The 20,633-nt window shown below is 37.2% G+C and overlaps 1 protein-coding gene across 5 annotated transcripts in view; it reads left to right on the top strand.

Annotated features, from left to right (window-relative positions):
* Vav3 (vav guanine nucleotide exchange factor 3) overlaps positions 1 to 20,633 on the top strand; it is a 348,664-nt gene that overhangs the window by 161,171 nt on the left and 166,860 nt on the right. For all 5 annotated transcript variants that reach the window (XM_015502627.2, XM_048814637.1, XM_048814633.1 and 2 more), the window contains exons 5-11: positions 2,724 to 2,832; positions 4,515 to 4,607; positions 7,256 to 7,324; positions 9,165 to 9,268; positions 10,488 to 10,587; positions 15,699 to 15,794; positions 19,521 to 19,589. In XM_015502627.2, coding sequence (XP_015358113.1) covers positions 2,724 to 2,832; positions 4,515 to 4,607; positions 7,256 to 7,324; positions 9,165 to 9,268; positions 10,488 to 10,587; positions 15,699 to 15,794; positions 19,521 to 19,589 — 640 coding nt within the window. The remainder of the gene's footprint in view (positions 1 to 2,723; positions 2,833 to 4,514; positions 4,608 to 7,255; positions 7,325 to 9,164; positions 9,269 to 10,487; positions 10,588 to 15,698; positions 15,795 to 19,520; positions 19,590 to 20,633) is intronic.

Raw genomic sequence — 20,633 nt, 5'->3', positions numbered from 1 at the left:
AAGAACTCTGACCTGAAGTGTGACAGATTCTATCTTCATTAGGTCCCTGTAAGATTCTTGGTCCTAGAATCAGATTCTTTAAAGCATTTGGAAGAATGCATTATTTCTGGCACTGTGTGATGATGTTGTTCTTTTAAAAACTCCACTGAAGGTCACTGATACCTATTAATTTTGTAGCCTTCCCTCATCTTGTTCTGCTCACTGGTGTTTCCACACAAGACTGAGTGTGTTTGGGCTGGTGTTAGGAGTCAAAGCAGGAGCACTGGGACTGAGAGTCGGAGAATAGATTTCACAGTTCATTTTCCTTCTGAACAGAACCCGCCATGCAGAACCCGTGCTTTCATTGTTTCTTATCTTCGCTCCCTTGTGCTCTCACCAGCCCTTCCTGTCCTTTGATGTGTACAGAAAATGCTCAAACCCACTTAACTGCCCCCACTGGTCCCTGGCCAGAGTACCTGCCAGGATAGCTGCTATTGTAGAAATAGTGGAACTGCCCCAGGCTGGCCTGCCATTTCCTCAGATTTCCAAAGCAGAAGCTGAGTGGCATCCTTCACTCCTTTCCCCTCTGAAATTCTCATGGGTCATGGAATCTGTTTTACCATCTCCTGTCTCTGTGTCCCTCTCCTCACCTGCCCTACCCTAGTGAAGACTCTCTGTCTCTCACTCACAGTAGGTCGCACCTTGCCTTACTGATCTCCCTGTCTGTCTCTTGTCCCTCCAGGAGACCCTCATCTAAATAACTCCCTGTGGGTTCCCAGATGTGCAGTGTGAGGTTGAATTCACAGAGTGCCTGGCTCTCCTGTCCCTCCAATAGTCTTCCCTGCTTGCCTGGACACAGTGAATGGGGTGCTAATCCAGGCATGGTCAGGCTTATTACTCTTCTTTCGCCCTTGTTAGTGTCTTTTTTTCTGGAATGCTCTTCCCCTCTTTTTATTCAGTGGGGGCATGTGTCACCCCACTGGGTTTTAAGTTCCATGAGAACTAAACTTGGTCTCCCTGGTCTGCAGCCATATGTCTGGGAACACAATATTTTCACAGAAAATATCTATTGAATGAACTGATAAATATATTCAAGATGCAGCTCAGATGTCATATCTTCTGTGAAGCCTTCCTCTGATCTCTTTAGTGAGAGTTATTTTTACTCCTTTGTATGCTCCAGTATTATACACTTGTCTTTATCATTGCACACACAGAATTGTGTATTTATGTGCTATTCTCCATGCTAGGCAACAGGCAGGTTCTTGATCTGTACATTTTGAGCACTAAAGAGCCTGATACTCAGGCAGTTCTTAGTAAATGTCTGTTGGATGGATGGATGGGTGGGTAGGTGGGTGGACAAGTGACTCTGGAATGAATTTTTCTCAGAGCAGAATTCTCTGAAACTTCTGTTACCACCAAATTTCTCTCACTTAATATACCTTCCTTTTCTGTACATGTTTGACAGTTTATTCCTGTTTGACAGTTTATTCCTGTCAAATACCCTCAAATAATCCTTCATGACAAACATAAACAGCTTTGTGGTTATACTTCCATTGAAAAATGTTCCAAGTTGTAGACTGACATTTATAGTTACAGTGGTTTTATTTTTGTTATATCATTTTTTAACATTCTCTCTGCACAAGCCCAGGAGAGGTACTCAGGGCTGGTGGTATTAAAGGAGTTTGAATTTCTTTCTCATTAATGCTTCTTCCAACATCTCTATATTGGTTCTTCCCAATTCTTTGGGAGAATTAGTTGGTAGAGGCATTTACAGAAGTCTTGAACTGGAAGGAAAAACTTCCAGGTAGCAGAGGAACATGCAATGGCTGGAGCACCTTGACTGAGGAGTGGGTTCAGTCTCATCTGAGGGGCTTGGGGTAGATGGACCTGTCAATCACTGTGTAAGTGTTCATGGAAGCTTGAAAAATGAGGATTATTTTTAACTGCCAGAAGACCAGCAGATTTTAAGTGTTTTTTTTTAACATATCTTAGATGGTTTTAAAGGTTGTGCCCTTCCCCACTTAAAGAAATGTGAATAGATTAAAGCAGAATCTGGGTGAAGGGGGATCATAGGTACTCTCTGAGTTGGCTGGTTTGAAAATCACTGGCTTAGATATTGGTAATAACCTTGAAGAAATGAATGCTGTTAACAGAGCATTTTCAACATATTAGATACTCCTAACTCTCCAGCTCTCTCCATTTTATACCCTTTAATATGGGTAATGAAACTGAGGTCTCCAAACATGAGAAGTGGGGACACTGTGTGATGGAGTGGTTAATATAAAAAGTGAGCCAGACTTGCTTTCAAATCATGGCTCTGCTATAGATTAGCTGTGTTATCTCTGGCAATTCAAATAACTTTTTGGTCTCGAAACTTTCTCTTTAATGAATCAAATAATAAGGCATATCTAATAAGACAGCTAATGCCGGAAGAATAGGGTGAGACAAGATCTGCAGAATGATCACCTGTGAGCTTACACAGTGACTAACCAGTAAATGTCAGCTGCTGCCTCCCTCACTGTTGAATTCTGTTGTCATCATTCTTGTTAGCAGGGACCAAGCTCTAATGTGAGCCTTTTGAGTCTTTCCACTGGTTCCATTTTTCTCTCTGCATTTTATACTAAAACCAGTAGAAAACTTTTAATCTATTTTTTTTTTTTTTACTAAACCCCAGTAGGCTATTTCTAGCTATTGCATTTACTGCATAATGGAAAATGACCTTTACATGATGTCCTTTGTTTTAGTGAAACCCGAGTAGAAGATGAAGAAGATCTCTATGACTGTGTTTATGGGGAAGATGAAGGTGGAGAAGTCTATGAGGACTTAATGAAAGCAGAGGAAGCCCATCAACCTGTAGGATTTTTACTTGTTTCTTAAATGACTCTGAGTGTTTTATTAGGAAAGTGATTACTTGAAAGACTAAGTAATGTAATTATTATGTAACCTCTGAATATTCTTTGTTTGTTTTAACTTCCTTATAAGTAGGCGATTGTGTAACTATAAAACCTATCTATGTAACTGTGACTTATTCCTGCATTTGGAGCCACAAGCATGACATTTTATTGCTCATAATAACTGTAGGAGATCTTTAGTCTAATCCTTTCATTTTACCACTAAAGAAGCCAAGTGTGAGGTAAATGACATGCCAGTCAGCTACATAATGGCACAGTGGCAATAGAAAGTAATTTCAGTGAATGAAATTATATTGTTATGAAAGTAAATCTTCTCTTACGAAGCAGGTAAATTTTTTCCTTTAAATTTAATGTAAGATAAAATATATGTTAAAGGATATTTCTTCCCATTTGTTAGGTTGTATTGTGAGGTATCTTCCCCTTTTGTTTCATTATAAATGTCCTAGCTTTCTTATACTACTTTGTAAACTTAGTTATAGATACTGTCATGCCCAGTGTATCTGGACCCTCAAAGTTTTATCTGCCCTGACTCTATATAGAACACTTAAGTAAGAATTTCTTTGAGTTATCTTCTTGTCGATAGTTTGAAATTTTAATAAGTCAGTTACTTAGGCTTTTATTAACACTCGGTTTTTTGCTCTGGCCTATCGCACAGGGCTGGTGGGCTGCCCAGCGCCTCACTGGGGAGCTTCTGTGGGGGTGGAGACAAGTCACCAGGCCTATGTTTGGGAAATATAAAAATGTGTGTTTTAACTCACTGCAGGAGTGGATGCCACCTCTAGTTCATTTCCAGAGTAATTTTAGGTCACAGTATCATCTGTACCTACTGTAATTATTAACTGCTTTGGTGCCAGCAGATTCTTCAGTGACACCCCTGGGGACAATCTTCCCTCACCTGACAGTGCTGTGTGGTTTATATGGGACAGGGTTAACAGGAGTGATAATTTAGATGTTTAGGGTCCTTCTTAAGTGCCTGGCAAAGCTCCAAGTGCTTCACATCATTTATCTCATTAGAACTCCCTGGGTTTGATACTGTAATTTTCTCTATTTTTACAAAAGAGAAAACAGAGCCACAGAGAAATTTGTAACTTGTTCAGAGTTATAAAGCTAATAACAATAAAACCGGTATTTGAACCTAATTCCATCTTATCCCCAAATCTTTGATCTTAGTACTGTGCTCTGCCAACTTTAATCCTAAACACTTAGTAAAAGAGCCAAGCACTAAGATGTTAATGCTTGGAAGAAATATTTGAAGGTTTTACTTACTAAATATCTTTTAAGTATTTTTATATTTATTTCTGTAGCACATGTGAAATATGCTGTGTATTAAAGGAACTGTTATACCGTTTCCAGGTTCATTAACATTTTTAATGAAAGAGATGTGTTAATTTGAAGAGAATGTCTAAATTCAGAGACTTATTTTTAATCACCTAGAACTTTTTCATTTACATTGTTTAAAATTAAACACACCAAACATGTGTCGCGAATGTAGTTAAGTACGTCTTTCAGTTGTGTGTTTTATTAGATGGAAATGCAATGATTTTGATCTCTTTGTATCTGCTACCAGATAGATTTATACATGTGTTTGATTAAGTAATTTTATTTTTAACATTTTAACTGCAGAAATGTCCAGAAAATGATATACGAAGCTGTTGCCTAGCAGAGATTAAGCAGACAGAAGAAAAATATACAGAAACCTTGGAGTCAATAGAAAAGGTACGTCATTGGGTACCAATGCTGAAATGCTGCCTCACACAGTTACCACCTGAGCCCCACGGTTTCCACTGAGCCTGTGAGTGTGCATTTCCAATTCTCAGTTGTACTTTGCATTAAAGCCAGGAACAGGAGGACAAATATCACCTGAAGTCACTGTCAGTAGGATCTGGAAACACTGAATGCAAAGAAGTGGAGTAGAACAGTGTTGTCCAGAGGCTTAGGTGGCTGGGGTGGGAGGGGATAGGGTGATGTTGGTCAAAGGAAGTAGAATTACAGTTAGATAGGAGTGTCTGAAAAACTGTGTCCAGAATAGACAAAAACAGAGAAAGAAAGTAGTTAAGTGATTGTCTGGGGCTGCATGGTGGAGTAATAGGTATAGGTGGTGAGAGAGAGGACAGGGTAGGGAAGAAGAGATTAATGGATACAGAATTTCTCTTTTGGCTGATAAAAGTGTTCCAAAATTGATTGTGGTCATGTTTGCACAACTGTGTGAACATACAAATAAATGTTAGGCTGTATCCTTTAAATGGGTGGGTTGTATAATATGTAAATTATGTCTTAATAAAGCACTTTTAAAAAAGGAAAAAGAAAAAATACCAAAGCAGATTATTCATTCCATAGATTTGTTGATTTCTTTATATCTGAGAGGCACTGTTTTAGGAACTGAGGCTGTAGCAGTCAACCTAACAGGACCCTGGCACTTTCTTTCTCATGGTTTAGAATGAAATCACATAAGGATGGTAAGTTCTCTCAAGAGAATCAAGTTGGGGGAAAGGGGAGAATGCGGGGAGAAGGAAGGTCGAGAGAATGATAATGGAAGGCCTTTGTGATGAGATGGTGTGTTTAAACTGACAGCCAGTGCATTGAAGGCACAGGCCATGCACATATGCAGGGACGAGAGTTCTAGGAGAGAGTGACCCTCGGGTGGGAGAGTGTTCAGACTGTACTTCAGGGAACAGCAGCAGTCCAGCAGGGCTGGAACAGAATGAGCAAAGGGGAGTGTGTGGTTCAGAGAGCAGCCTATATGGGGACAAAAGCTAGGACACTTTAAGCAGATGTGATGCAATAGCAGTTAAAATCTTGAACATCTCATTTTGGCTCTTGTGAACAAGGGCTGGAAGTGAGAGAAAAATTAGATGCATGTTGTAATTTCCATGATGACAGAAAATGGTGGTATTGATAGAAGTGGCAAGCGATGTTCAGATTCAGAAGGTATTTTAAAAGTAGAGCCTCCTGGATTGGGTGGTGGATTAGGCAAAAGGATGTGAAGAAAGAGAGGGATCAAGGATGACTACTAGGTTTGGCATGAGCCAGTGCATGAATGGTGAAGATGCTTACTGAGATGGGGAAGGAGGGGTTGGGGATCATGAATCTGTGGAACATATTAAATTTGTGATACCTCTTGGACTTCCGGGGGGGTTTGAGGAACATGTTAGATATATGAGTCTGGCAGTAATGGGAAATGTTGAACTGATGAACACATTGGGCCTTTATCATCATACAGTGAAATTTAAGGCTGTGGAGCTAAGTGAGATTACTCCAGGGGATGCATGCTCTAAGGGAGAAGGTTTGAGGCCACTCCTGCTGACTCTGACATTTAGAGGTTAGGAAAATGAGAACCAGGAAGAAAGGTTTAGGTTTAGGAAAAGATAAAGGTATGGAAGAGTTATTGAGGAGAGTGAGAGAATAAATCGACCAGGGTTTTTTAACAGGACTGTGTAGCATTATAGGAGCCATTGAATTTCATGGCCATATTTAAAATTAGGCTATCACTCTAGTTCAGGCTTAATTTGTTAGATATAGGCACAAAATCCAGGGTTTGGTTTTCTAGAAAAGCACAATGGAAGAAAAGATGGAAAGCAAGTATGCAGAGAAATAACTCTGATGATGGTTCGTGATTATAAAGTGGGTAGGGAGGAAAGTGGGGACATGAGGGATATGGACATCCAATGGGTTGGCCGACCCTGTGAGGCTGAACAATTTCCTGTTAAAGTAGGAGGTAGGGATTCGAGAGGTGAGTTCTTGAAATTAACCTGTAAATCATGTATGGTATTTGATAAAAACACGGTGTTCAGGTATGACCATGAGGTTTGGGAGCTGAGCTAGACTGGAGCATAAGATTATTGGTGGCCCAATAATCTTATGCTGTAAGATTAGAGGCTAGGCTGTTGGGAGGATCATCTGCACAGATTCTGAGATTGCCAAGGATGAAAAAGGTATGGCAGACCGAGAACTAAAATTCTCACATATTGGGGGGAAAATGATGTACAAATTGTATAAACAGATTATTGATCTCAAATATCTATAATCTTTTACAAAGTGTATTTTGGGGATGTTTTATATAAGTCCTCAAATGTATCTCCAATGTCATTGTTTACCAACTTGGCCAATGTGTTCTTTCTTCTCAGCGCACTTACTGTCTAAACCTTTTATTATGTACTTCAAATATTATAGCTTGTATTTATGTCTATATATCTTGGTTCAAGCATAAAAACCTTTAAGAGAATAGTTTCTACTTTTTTGGTATATAATAATGCTGATTAACAAATGAATTCAATTATTTTTGTTTGTTGATAAAAAAAAAAAACTTGTTATATTGATTAGGGCAAGTTAAGCGTAATTATTGCTTCCCTCTTCTCTCCTGGTAGTATTTCATGGCACCACTGAAGAGATTTCTTACAGCAGCAGAATTTGATTCAGTATTCATCAACATTCCTGTAAGTAAAAATATGATAGCTAAAATTGTGATGCACTTCTGTAAAATCCTCATTTTCTCAGTAGGCTCCAGATTCCTATTATAACACTCTCCTGTTTTCTCTAAGAATTTTGACCCTATTTTTGCTTCCCAAGTTTTTCTGCCCTTACTTTCTTGAAAAACTGATATGTCATATCTTTAGTCAAAATGCATATAGGAACATGAATGGAAAAATAAGATTCATGTGTTCTTTCTAACTGTCACAAGGAGGTAGTCCGAGGTAATTAAATGATCCTTAGTACTACTCTGTGTCTTCTAGGGTTCTGTCCAGCCCACTCCTCTTTGCTCTAGTGCTCCTTTAGCTCCTAGGATATCAGTTACCTCTACCTAACTCTCTACCTCTACTTCCTTAGCCTCTGGACTTTGATGCTTCCAATGACTCTCACATGTGAAACAGCTTTCTTATAATTTAATGAAATATTTTAATGATAAAATGTGAAAATATTTTCTTCACATTTATGCATGCATTTCAAGTTTCAGGACATCTTACCATAATCTTAGAATCCTAAAAGGGTCTTTGCTCAGAAATGTAGAATCAAAGGAAATGCTACGTCCAACGAAGTTCTGTCAGGCAAGATTCAGAATGTTAGACCTCTAGAACTTGCTTTTTAGTTCATATGTACACACACAGATGTGTGTACATGTGCACATGCACACACACGTAAGAACTTCTATGTATAGGCTTTTTCATATCACATTAAAAAATTCCTTTTGAGTCTCTTATGTTCTGTGTTTCTGATCACCAGGTGATAAGTTCTGGCATGTTGTCCTTATCCCTGATTAAGACCAAATAAACACATCCTCATTGGCTTGTAACATTGTGAGCATTTTCTTTCAGTTATATCCAACAAAGATCTGGCATAAAATAAACCGCACAGACTAGCAAACAGGGATCCTAATCCACTTAAGTGTGATCATTCTTAGAACCCATTGACAGTCCTCATCCTTAAGGCCTTACTGTGCTCCTCAACAACATGATAAGGCCAACATCCAGGTTTAATTCTTACCCTACTACAGAAAGCGCATTCTGTGGCATCTCTGTGTGCTTCAAGGTCCAAAGGAAGAGATAAAGGGAGAATTGGTACCTTGACTCAAATTTCCTGTCTGTGACATGTGTTTACTGGCAGTTGAAAATTACTTGCTTATCAGGAAAAATGTAGAATTCTGTCTTTTGAGTTGCTTTAGTAAATTGTCTAGTACAATTCATTTGCTTCCTATTTATGCCATTAGTTGTCTGGTTTCAAGTAATTTAGTCTGATTATTGTTAACTTATCACCAGGACACCACTAATTGACCAGAGTACAAATCTACATTTCTATGTCCTAAGGACATGAATCATTACTTTATTCTGTCAATAAAACATTAAGTACTTGGGAAGTTTTATTTAAAAATTTGCAGCAATTATAAAAATGAAAAAGCTGTACATATTTTTGTACAAGAAATAAATTATCCTTTATTAGCCAGTGGGATAATTTCTTTCTTCACAGGACACAGACATTTCTAGTCATATCTGAAATTGCTATTTCCCATGCCTGTCTCTCTTTCCTTCTCTTCCTTTCTCCCTCCCCATTTCTCTTTTCTTCTCCCTCTTCTTCCTTTACTTCTTCCCCTTCTACTCTCCCTCCTCCATCCTGCCTTCCTACCTTCTAAATCTTCCTCTCTTCCCTAATGGTAGCAGGTATATATATTGAGAACATTCAGCATATCCTGAGTGGCAGGTCCAGTAACAACAGGGATTCTGAGTTTGGGTATATTTTTGGTTCTGACTCTTACTCTTCTTTCCCATTGTTTTCTTTTCTAAGGAACTTGTAAAAGTTCATCGGAATTTAATGCAAGAAATTCATGATTCCATTGTAAATAAAAATGACCAGAATTTGTATCAAGTTTTCATTAACTACAAGGAAAGGTAACTCTTGAATTTAAAACCTTGTCAGTATCAGTTTATAATTATGGTGAAGACTAGTATGAAAATGGCTAATAGCTATTAACTATAGTTTGTTACGGTACTAGCTAGGTAGTATTAGGATATGGGACGGTTGATCTCAGGGTATTAGTTTGAGCTTTTTATGTATGTTAACTTTTGCATGGTAAATCAAAAGGCAGAGGTTCTTCCGCTGGCCTTGTCTCGACTAAATGATGTAATCTTGCACTAAGTCATTTTAACTCCCTGAGCCTCTTTTTCCCAATTCATGAGCATCAGGGGCAGATTAGCAGGAACCTAATGCTTCTTCCAACTCAAGTATTTTATGATTTTCTATTTTGGAGAATTAGCTTCAGAGTCAAAGTCAGTTTCTCTTTATGAATTGAAACAAACAAAACAAAACTCCTGAATGATTCATATGAATTGGAATATCAAGAAATTTTGCTTAAAATGTAAATGTTCTCTCATTTAAGCAATACAGTTTCTAGTACTAAGAAATGGCTAATGAATTGCTTTGCATCAACATTTAGATAAATACTAACAATTTATTAGTAGTTTTTTTTTTTCTGGCAGAGGGTTAAAAGAGACAATAAACCAAACAGTTTCTTTACAAAATATAGATTTGGATGTAGATAGAGAGATGGCCTTCCTGGACAGGCTCAGACTCTGAACAGTTATGAGTTATCTCATAGTTCAGGCCTCTCATTTCCACTTTTTATATGATGTATGTTCCTTAATTAAAAAGCAGTAAGGAGTGGGAGGTTTATTAATGAGTGGAGTCATAGTGATTGCAGTGAGTTTATAATGGAAAAAATATAATGGTTTTGAGTGTGAGTATACATTCCAAGTTTATCTCTAATAGCTTAACAATAAATTTTTAATTTTTTGAGGTATAAATATACACATATACTCAAATGACAGTAATTGTCATTAAGCCAGATCATAAAATCTACCTGATATAAAAATGTACATGGAATTAATCTTATTCAAATTTGGAATTAAAAATGAGTCTTTTTATTACTGTAAATATGAGTGACCTGCATTCTTTGTATATGTGTTATGTGTTAAAAAGGATTTCTACTGTTGCTTTGATTATCCTCAACTGTGATTTTAAAGAGATGAAAAGTTCTGCCCTTTCTCCCCTCCACCTGATTTTTTTTGCTTTTGTCTAACAGATTTCTTCCTCTCTCTTTTTCCTTTTCAGATTGGTTATTTATGGGCAGTACTGCAGTGGAGTGGAGTCAGCCATCTCTAATTTAGATTATATTTCTAAAACAAAAGAAGATGTCAGACTGAAATTAGAGGTGTCTATTTTTTTCTTTCTTTCATGACATAAACTAAAATCAACTTAAAAGCAATGTATTCCTCTTCCTGACCAATGCAACACTACATTATTCCATGTATTCTAAATATAATTTCACATCAATTTTATAAAATATTTACCAGATCACTTTATAAAATAACAATGTGGTAGTAATAATAACGGGCAAAATCTAACTTTTATGTTTCTGTGTTTTATATACATCTTCTTAGGTCTCCCTGACTTTGTGAGATGTGTGCAATTAAGTTTCTCATTTTCCTAATAAGAAAGTTGAGGTTTGGAGAGATGATGAGTCATTTGCCAGCATCACCTAGGTAGTAAGAGGTACAGGATGAATAAGATAATGTATGTGGATTTAAAATGTTTATGGAAAATATAAAATACTTAGAAGCAGAGTTTAAGAAGGGCATAGATATTGTTTATAAGACAGAAGCGAAGACAAACATAAATATGATAAGGCTGAGAGGCCTGCGATAAGCTCTGTTTTGGAGGGTTCTATGAGTAAGATGAGATTACTTCAGGGGCCACAGATTGTGGAAAGTTTATCTACAGAGGCAGCGTGTGAGCTGGCTTCCTGAAGAGTGGGGTTGATTTTGACAGTTGAAATTCCATAAGGGCATTCTGGAGGAGTTGTGTGTCTTGATGGGAAGAGTGAGGAAAGTTTGAGATGTGGCCAGTTGATTGGGGGAAGTAGAGCACGTGGTTACAAAAGAAAGAGTGGGAGCTGATTTATGTTAAGTCATGGTTTTTGTACATCATGTGTGTATTTTTCCACCAGAAGGAGTTTATACTTTAAAAGAGCTTTTGAAAAACAATTGTTACATAAATTATCATCTTAAATATATATCCTCCTTGTGTTTGATTTTCTTAAATTTCAGGTAAAGAAATGAGGTCAACTGTTAAATGTCCATGTGTGGCTTGTTTGCTTCTTCAACATCCCCTTTCCTCCTTTGAGTTGAGTTTGTCAGTGAGGTCCAATGACAAATGGGAAAAAGGCAGAGGATTTTCAAATCAGAACCCTTTCACTATTTTGGTAGATCCAGCAAAATTTCATAATTCTCAACTCCCACAAAGGAAACTATTGCTTAGGAAGTTTACACATTAGCAGGTCACCAAGTAACTGTCCTGAATCAATATCATAGATCTTTTTTTCTTTGCCTCTTAGTGTCCCTTGATGATGTTGACCTTTATGGCTGGAGATAGGTTAATCACCGCTCAACAGTATTCTTGCAAGACTGTTAATGTGAAAGATTCTTGCTCCTCTTTAGAAAATAGAGACTCATAAAGTTTAGTGATAAGCCAGCTTGATGTGAATTAAAATATCATAATAAAACAAAACTTTACAACTGATATAAGTAGTTTCTAGCAGAGCAGCTATTAGTTTTTTAAATTTTAAATAAAGCTACAAAATTGTGATTCAAGATAGGAGTCAGTGGGTTGTCAATCAAACTTCCATTATCTTCTCAGTCTTGTCGGATTGCCTGCTCTTCTTTCAGAATCAGTGTCAAAGTCCTGCCCACTGACCACACTCTGGGTCTCTAGGTGCAGTCTCTATCAGTCTTAGGGAAGAAGTGGGCTTCAGACAGAGTGTGAAATGCTCAGGGGCAGGTGGTGTCAACTGTCCTTTCTGGGCCCCACTGCCCTTCATGTGACCATCGGCCTGATTTGGAATTGTTTAATCAGATACTGTACCACTTCAACAAGTCCTCTGTTGGAGTTGCCTTCTGCAGGCCCCAGCATGACAGACGAAAAGCTGCCTTGTTCTTAGTGTCGCTGACTTCTTCCTGTCTTCTGCTTTGTGGTTATTTTTGTTCTTATTGATTTTTTTTTTTTTTTTTTTTGGTATTTTTCTTCTCTACTTTGGAACCAAAATAACTTGGGGTAAAAGGTGATGGAGTCTCTTTAGCTTTCCCTATGAGGCCTGAACCTGATTCCTTTTTATTTTCCTTCCAATTAAAATTGACTTTAGGGTATGTAAGTGAGTAGATACTATTTCTATACTTTATTTGCTTTCAATAAAAATTTCTACACTTTATTTACTTTCAGTATCAATAAGCATTTTATACCTCATTCTCCAGCCCATAGTTGTAGCTCATGCCAATAATATAGTTATTTTTACTTCTTGAACCCATGCCATAGAATTTTTTTTTAATATTTATTTTTTTTAGTTTTAGGTGGACACAGTATCTTTTATTTTATCTGTATGGGAGTTGAGGATCGAACCCAGTGCCTCGCGCATGCCAGGCGAGTGCTCTACCACTTGAGCCACATCCCCAGCCCTATGCCATAGAATTTAAAGGAACTAATTTTCCCCTAACAGTTTTAAACTAACTTCCATAATATAGTGGCTTTTAAATGTGTAACTTTCTGCTCCTAACACTGTTGCAATGGCATAATATATGACGTGTAAGTTGCAGTATCCATTCCAACCAGCTTAAAATGTAGTTGGGGAGAGAAAACCTACCCATTGTAAAAACAGTTATTCTCCTGTTTGACACCCATGATTCAGAACTCTCTATAAGAAAGTAAGAAATGAGTTGAAATTGTTATTATTCTGTGTTACTCAGTTTCATATCACTATAACCAAAACGCCTGCCTATAATTCGTTGGAGGAAGAAAAGTCTATTTGGACTCATAATTTTAGATACCTCAGTCCATGGTTGGTTGACTCCATTGCTCTAGACTTGATGTGAGGCAGACCATCATGCTGGAAGAGCATGGTGGGGGAGAGTTGCTCAATTCACGGCAGCCAGGAAGCAGAGAGATGGGAGCCAGGGACAACATATAGTCCTAAGGCCATATCCCCAGTGACCTATCTCCTCTAGCCTTGCCCAGCTGCCTACAGTTACTACCCAATAGTCCATTCAGATTATTATTTCAACCCAATGGATTAATCCAATGATGAGGTTACAGCTCTCATAATACCTCTGAACATTAATGCATTGCCTAACTCATGATCTTTTTGGGAGGACACTCGTAGATCCAAATCATAACATCTTCCAGTAAATTAAAATAATTGATAAAACACAAGCTAACATGTTGGGAAATTGTTTCAGTTTATTTTGCTTAAGATTTGTAGTCAAACACACTCAGTAAGCCACTATGGTTATTAGAATTAATGGTGTTTGCTCTATGGCTCCTGGTAATACATCTTCCAATGTTCTAAGAAAGCTAAGTGTGGGCAAATGGGGAACATGTCAGCAAGCAAGTATTTCTTAACATAACTCCTTCTATGTACTGAAAAAGTCTTTGAAATAGGTTGTGCAGTCGCATGAGGATTTTGGATTTATGTGGTGGTTCACTACTAATGATGTTTTTGTAACTTTTTTTTTTAATGACACCACAGGTATGTGATAAATGGTAAAATCAGAAAAGTAACTTGTCCAAGGCCACACAACCAAAAGTTACCAAGCCTTGGCTTGAATTCATGCTTTGCCACCTCAAATTCAAAGCATTTTTCTTCGCATCAGAATTACTGTCAAAGGGAATAAGGGAGTAAATGCTATTTTTAAATAAACTTCAAAGAAATACTAATGTGAGATTAAGAAGATAAAATCTGAGGCTTTTAAAGACATTGAGTTAATAGGCTTATAGATTCACAAATTTTCAGGCTCCTGGTAATACATCTTCCAATGTATTCTCAAATATTCTCTTTCATTCAGTTCAATAAATGTTTATTAAGCAAATACTTGATTCTGACAGATGTAAAGGACATATGAAAGGTTTAAAGGATATGTTGGGGAAGATACATGTAAATATAAATATAATTTATATAACTATATAGTATATTTATAAACTTATATAATTATGGAGATTATATATATATAAAAAATTAAGTGACCCATAGAGAAAGGTGGAGGAAGGGAAAAAGAAAACACAATTTTGATTGGGACTATTCCTAAAGACCTAGAAGCATAGTTCTTAAAGAGGATGATGAGTGACTTGTTCTTGATGTCTGGTCCATAAGCCCACTGGGGGAGACTGGCAGAAGGTAGAGCTATGAAGGTAAACTGAAGAAGACCCTGGAGATATATGATTTTGCACTAGAAAAAAATAATATGCATTAATAAAATAGTTCTCTTTGAGTCATATTTGATTTGAAATACTATAAGTTATGTTTGTTTTTTTTAAATTTTTTATTGTTGGTTGTTCAAAACATTACATAGTTCTTGATATACCATATTTCACACTTTGATTCAAGTGGGTTATGAACTCCCATTTTTACCCCGTATACAAATTGCAGAATCACATCAGTTACACACCCATTGATTTACATATTGACATACTAGTGTCTCTTGTATTCTGCTGCCTTTCCTATCCTCTACTATCCCCCCTCCCCTCCCCTCCCCTCCCCTCTTCTCTCTCTACCCCCTCTACTGTCATTCATTTCTCCCCCTTGTATTATTTTCCCCTTTCCCCTCACTTCCTCTTGTATGAAATTTTGTATAACCCTGAGGGTCTCCTTCCATTTCCATGCAATTTCCCTTCTCTCTCCCTTTCCCTCCCACCTCTCATCCCTGTTTAATGTTAATCTTCTTCTCATGCTCTTCGTCCCTACTCTGTTCTTAGTTACTCTCCTTATATCAAAGAAGACATTTGGCATTTGTTTTTTAGGGATTGGCTAGCTTCACTTAGCATAATCTGCTCTAATGCCATCCGTTTCCCTGCAAATTCTATGATTTTGTCATTTTTTAATGCAGAGTAATACTCCATTGTGTATAAATGCCACATTTTTTTTTATCCATTCATCTATTGAAGGGCATCTAGGTTGGTTCCACAGTCTTGCTATTGTGAATTGTGCTGCTATGAACATCGATGTAGCAGTGTCCCTGTAGCATGCTCTTTTTAGGTCTTTAGGGAATAGACCAAGAAGGGGAATAGCTGGGTCAAATGGTGGTTCCATTCCCAGCTTTCTAAGAAATCTCCATACTCTGTTTGTTTTTAAAAGCTACCTTATATTATTTAGAGAGAAGGATTATTAAAAAAAAGCAAAATATTTAGAGTATAATGGTCCTTCTTACAGACTCTGCAACTTTTAATGTTTAAGACTTCTCTTGAGAAAACTAACAGCAATTTAAAAAAATGTTTCCTTAGGAATGTTCCAAAAGAGCAAATAATGGGAAATTTACTCTTCGAGATTTGCTTGTGGTTCCTATGCAACGTGTTTTAAAGTATCACCTTCTTCTCCAGGTATGTGACTGAAAACTGCTTATTGCTCATTTATTTGTTCAAAAGTTGTTTAAAAAGCATCAGCTGTGTTTTGGCTCTCTTTCCTTAAAGTTTTAAATTATTGTATGGCTAAGTGGGAAATGTTCAGAATAACTGGACAATTTTTTTTTTTTTTGGTGGTGCTGGGGTTTGAACCCAGGGCCTTATGCATTTGAGGCAAGCACTCTACCAACTGAGCTCTATCCCCAGCCCATAATTGGACATTTTTAAAAATTATTTATTCTTTTTATATATACATGATGGTAGAGTGTATTTTGACATATGCATACATGGAGTATATCTTCCCATTCTTGTGGCTGTACATGATGTGGAGTTACACTGGTTGTACATTCATGTATGAACATAGGAAAGTTATGTTTGATACATTCTACTGTCTTTTAGCTGGACATTGTTTTCCTCCTTTCAGTAAAGATGATTTGGTTTTGCCACAAAGTTATAGTCTGTGTCCATCAAACAGGACAGGCTAAAACGAAAACAAAACAAAACAAAAAAAAATGAGGCAAAACAAAGATATGCCCTCTGCCAAGTCTTCTGTAGTTAGCAGTAATCATTTATTAGTGTTTCAATGCTTCTGAATTTGGGCAGATTAATTATCTTAGACCCTTTGCATTGTAGCAAGTGTAAAAGGTTTGTGTCACATTCTGTATTGTTTTCTACTGTACTAAATTGTAATAAGACTACATTTATTTTGAAGTGATTCTTGTTATAATCCACAAAGCTTATGGTTTCCACGGTTAGTCTTCTAATGAGGGTGGAGAGTCTTATAAATTTAATTTGATAGCTATACCAGGAGACTCATTAGTTCTGCTCCAAAGAAATGTCTTACTGTATTAGTCTGTCAACTCTGCTGATGCTTGTGAAATGTCATTTTAAAAAGATATACTACCTGTATGTGAAATATAATTTTGAGTCTGCTGTGCTTTGTACATCTTGTATATTAAATTTCTTGAACTGTAGCCACAAAATTATTAGTCATCTCTATTTTTGTTCTACTGAGAAATCAGAAAAATTCAAACCTTGATTATTCCTTAAAAATGCATTAAAACATTTATGAGACCTAAACTCAAAGCAACTTAATCAAATTGGATTTTATGAAAAAATAATAAGGAAGACTCAGGCAATCAGTTTCCAAAGCATCATGGAACAAAAAACTTGTCTAGAATAAGATAATTTATTTTGTAACTTTGGTGTAGTCAAATATTGATTGAAGAATTTAGAAGGTTCAATTTTAAAGCATTATCTATTTTGGTCCTTATATGGTTTTACACAGACTTACAGAACTATGAAATTATACTTTTTTGAAATCCAGTAAACTTCTCTCCTTAGTTTCTCTTGGTTTGCTTTGTGTTTAAATTTTTAAGTGTATATTTAGTTCCATGATCAATTTTTAAATTATGAAAAGTTTGGCTGGGCATGGTGGCACATGACTGTAATCCCAGTGGCTCAGGAGACTGAAACAGGAGGATCATGAGTTCAAAGCCAGCCTCAGCAACTTAGCAAGGCCATAAGATGCTTAGAAACCCTGTCTCTAAGTAAATGTATAAAAGGGCTTGGGATGTGGTTCCCTGCTTGACTGCCCTTGGGTTCAATCCTTTGTGCCCCCCCCCTAAATAAGTATGATAGGTTTTTTTGTGTAATATACATAGATCTTTATTTAATAGAGTAAAAACGGAAATAAGGGGATAGAATTTTGACACATTTTTATACTGAGCAGATTCTCTGTATATAACTGAAGCACTACTGGCATTCAATTCATAAAAGATTTTTGTGTGGTTCTCTGTGCCAGACATAGCATCAGGCACTTACGACATGACAAGTCCTGTGCACTGATAAGCTCACCCTTTAGAAGGAAAGCATGAAATGTGATCTTCCCAGGAACACAGTATGATAGACACACAGATTATTATGCCTGAGAAGGCCAGGGATCTTGGTAGAGACCAGCTTCCCAGAGGAGTGATTGTTGAGTTGGGCTTTGAAGGAAGAGCAAGAGTTGGACAGGTGGATCAGAGAGGAAGAGCTTTTGAAAGACAGAAAATAATAATTCTTTGGGGATTAAGTATCAGAACATATTTTGAGAATTACAGTTAATTGAGTATGAATAGAATATGGGTTGTTTAGAAGTAAAGGGAGAGAAGTTGAAGGAGGTGTGCAGGATGGAGACCATGGAGTCTGACTGGGAAGTATGAGTGACAATCAAAGCACTTGTGGGGCATCATTGAAGGCTAAATAGGATGGAAATGTGATCTCCTGGCGTCCTAACTCTGAGGCCAATGGAGGGAATTGATGGTCCTGTGGAGAGACTACAAATCAGAAGATAGATCAGAGCCCCATTCTACTTACCCATTTGAGAAAGGGCAGGGGAGTGGCAGGGAGGATGGTTTCCAGGGAAGGGTCAAAGCTAACATCAGTTAAGACATGGACAGAGGCACAGAAGGAGTCTGGGACACATTCTAGGTTTGGCCTATGTGATTACATGGATGCGGATGCCATTATTCAATAATAACAAACGCAGGAACAAGAATAGGGTTCTGAGTAAGGGTGGGCTCCATGCGGGGCATGTTGGATTTGAGGTGCCTGTAATCTATTCAGTTAGAACTGTTTAGATGGATGTGAGTCTGGGACTCAGGCTTGAGTTCTGGGTTGAGAGTATGTATTTGAGAGTGAACCTCAATAGGAGATGTTGACAGTCTGACTGTGATTGTGATAGAATTGTAGACTGTGTATGTTATAGTCAGCTTTTTCACTGCTGTGGCTAAAACACTGAACCAGAACAACTGTAGAGGAGGAAAGTTTATTTGGGGACTCAAGATTTCAGAAGTCAAAATCCATGGGTAGCCAACTTCATTCCCCAGGGGCTCCAGGAGAGGCTGAACATCATGGAGGAAGAGTGTGGGGGAGGGAAGCAACTTACATGATGATCAGGAAACAGAGAGAGAGAGACTCCACTTGCCAGATACAAATATATGCCCCAAAGCCACACCCCCAGTGCTCTACCTCCTCCAGCCACACCCCACCTGCCTTCAGTTACCACTCAATCCCATGAGGTGATTAATTCAGTGATTGGGTTAAGGCTCTCATAACCCAGACATTTCCTCTCTGATCACTCTTGATTTATCTACATGTGAACTTTTGGGAGACCCCTCACATCCAAACCATAATAGTGTAATATAAGAATGAGAGGGACCTTGGGTAAAGATCCAGGGAACAATAACATTCTAAGATACAGTTAACAAAAGAAGAAACTGAGGACTGGGGAATTGGCAGAAATGGAGGATTTATGAAAACGATATCAGCAGTAACAATAAACAGAACATGCTGATGTCTGTGAAATGAAGGGAGATGTGGTCCTCAAAACCAGCAGCTAGAGAGAATCCATGTATGATAGTGAGTAAAAAGGTGTCAATGAAGTTAGCCATTAGGAACTAATGCATAATGTTGGGGAAGCAGCGTCTGGTGGCGGGGTATAGAATTCAGGTTGGTCTTTGAAAAGAAGATGTATCCAAGCATGTTTCCTGCTCTTTTGATGTCTACCCGGTCTTCTTGCAGTTGGAAATTTTTTGTGAAAATAAAGCCTCATTACATAAAATGTATCACATTATGGAGAGAATAATGATAATAATGATTTTTTAAAAAATTTTCTTATATGTTAGTTTTGATTTGATGTATTAAACCATTTCTTCCAAATAGGAACTTGTCAAACATACCACTGATCCCATTGAGAAATCGAATCTGAAACTGGCTCTTGATGCTATGAAGGTAAAGCAAACATATCTGTCACTTGTTTATAATTTTTAAACAACAGTATTCAGACTAATAACATGTATATATGATATGCTAATACATTACAATATGCATTTATTTATCTACCAAAATAGATAGACTTGCATGGATTTGATGTAGGACAAGAACGTATAACATCAAGAGATGTATTAAAATAACTTTTGAAGTTTGCTAACTTTCATAACTGCCAGAGTGCCTTGATATAATGGTTTTTGTTTCGTGTTCTTTTATGGTTGCTAATAGAAAACTGTTGGCTTGTGTAAACATCAGGTCAACTGTGGGCTTCAGGAACACCATTGTGGCTCATTTTCCTCAGATGACAGGATCAACCAGGTTTACTCTTTTGGATGCCGGTTAACTTTACAAGTGAATTTCAAGTTTGGGCTTTTGTTTTCAATTAAGTCTGAAATTTAAGAAATACAGGTAGATAAAAGCAGATTTTTTGAACGTATTAGAACTATGTAAAATCCTAATTTCCACGTTATGCTGAATCAGTTTCTTTGAAGGAAATAATATCTGCCCCTCATTTAAAATAAGCAAATATTTGTTCTTAAAAACAAAATGAGAATGTGACAGAACTGCTCAGAACTATGTATAGCTACTCATCTGTGTCTCTGTACTAGTTTCAGTGTCAGCTTTGATGTTTCATTCCTTTTAGTTCCACTATCAGGAAATATCACAATTATTATTACAAAAAAAGATTCTACCAAGTTTCCTATCTTTGAAGAAGCCATATATGCCTACATCGTAAGAAAAGTCAGATTTCTGTTGAGAACAAAGTTAGGAACTGCTTTTTGAGGGTTGGTTCCTACTGTTGCAGATGAATTTAAGAGGGGAGAGAAAAAAGAGAAAGAACTCACAAAACAGGAAAATCTGGAGCACATGTAATAAAAATAGCTGGTTACAGTATGGGGAGATTAGCTAATGTTTCCTCAAATATAAGAAAAGCCATTTTAAAATAGGTGAAGGCACATGGAGAAACATGGCTAGTGTTTTTTGTTCACTTTGTTTCATTTTTTT

This window comes from Marmota marmota, unplaced genomic scaffold, assembly GCF_001458135.2.
Source record: "Marmota marmota marmota unplaced genomic scaffold, marMar, whole genome shotgun sequence".
Classification (NCBI taxonomy): domain Eukaryota; kingdom Metazoa; phylum Chordata; class Mammalia; order Rodentia; family Sciuridae; genus Marmota; species Marmota marmota.
The sequence above is the reverse complement of the archived record's forward strand: the minus strand, read 5'-3'. Positions and strand labels throughout refer to the sequence as shown.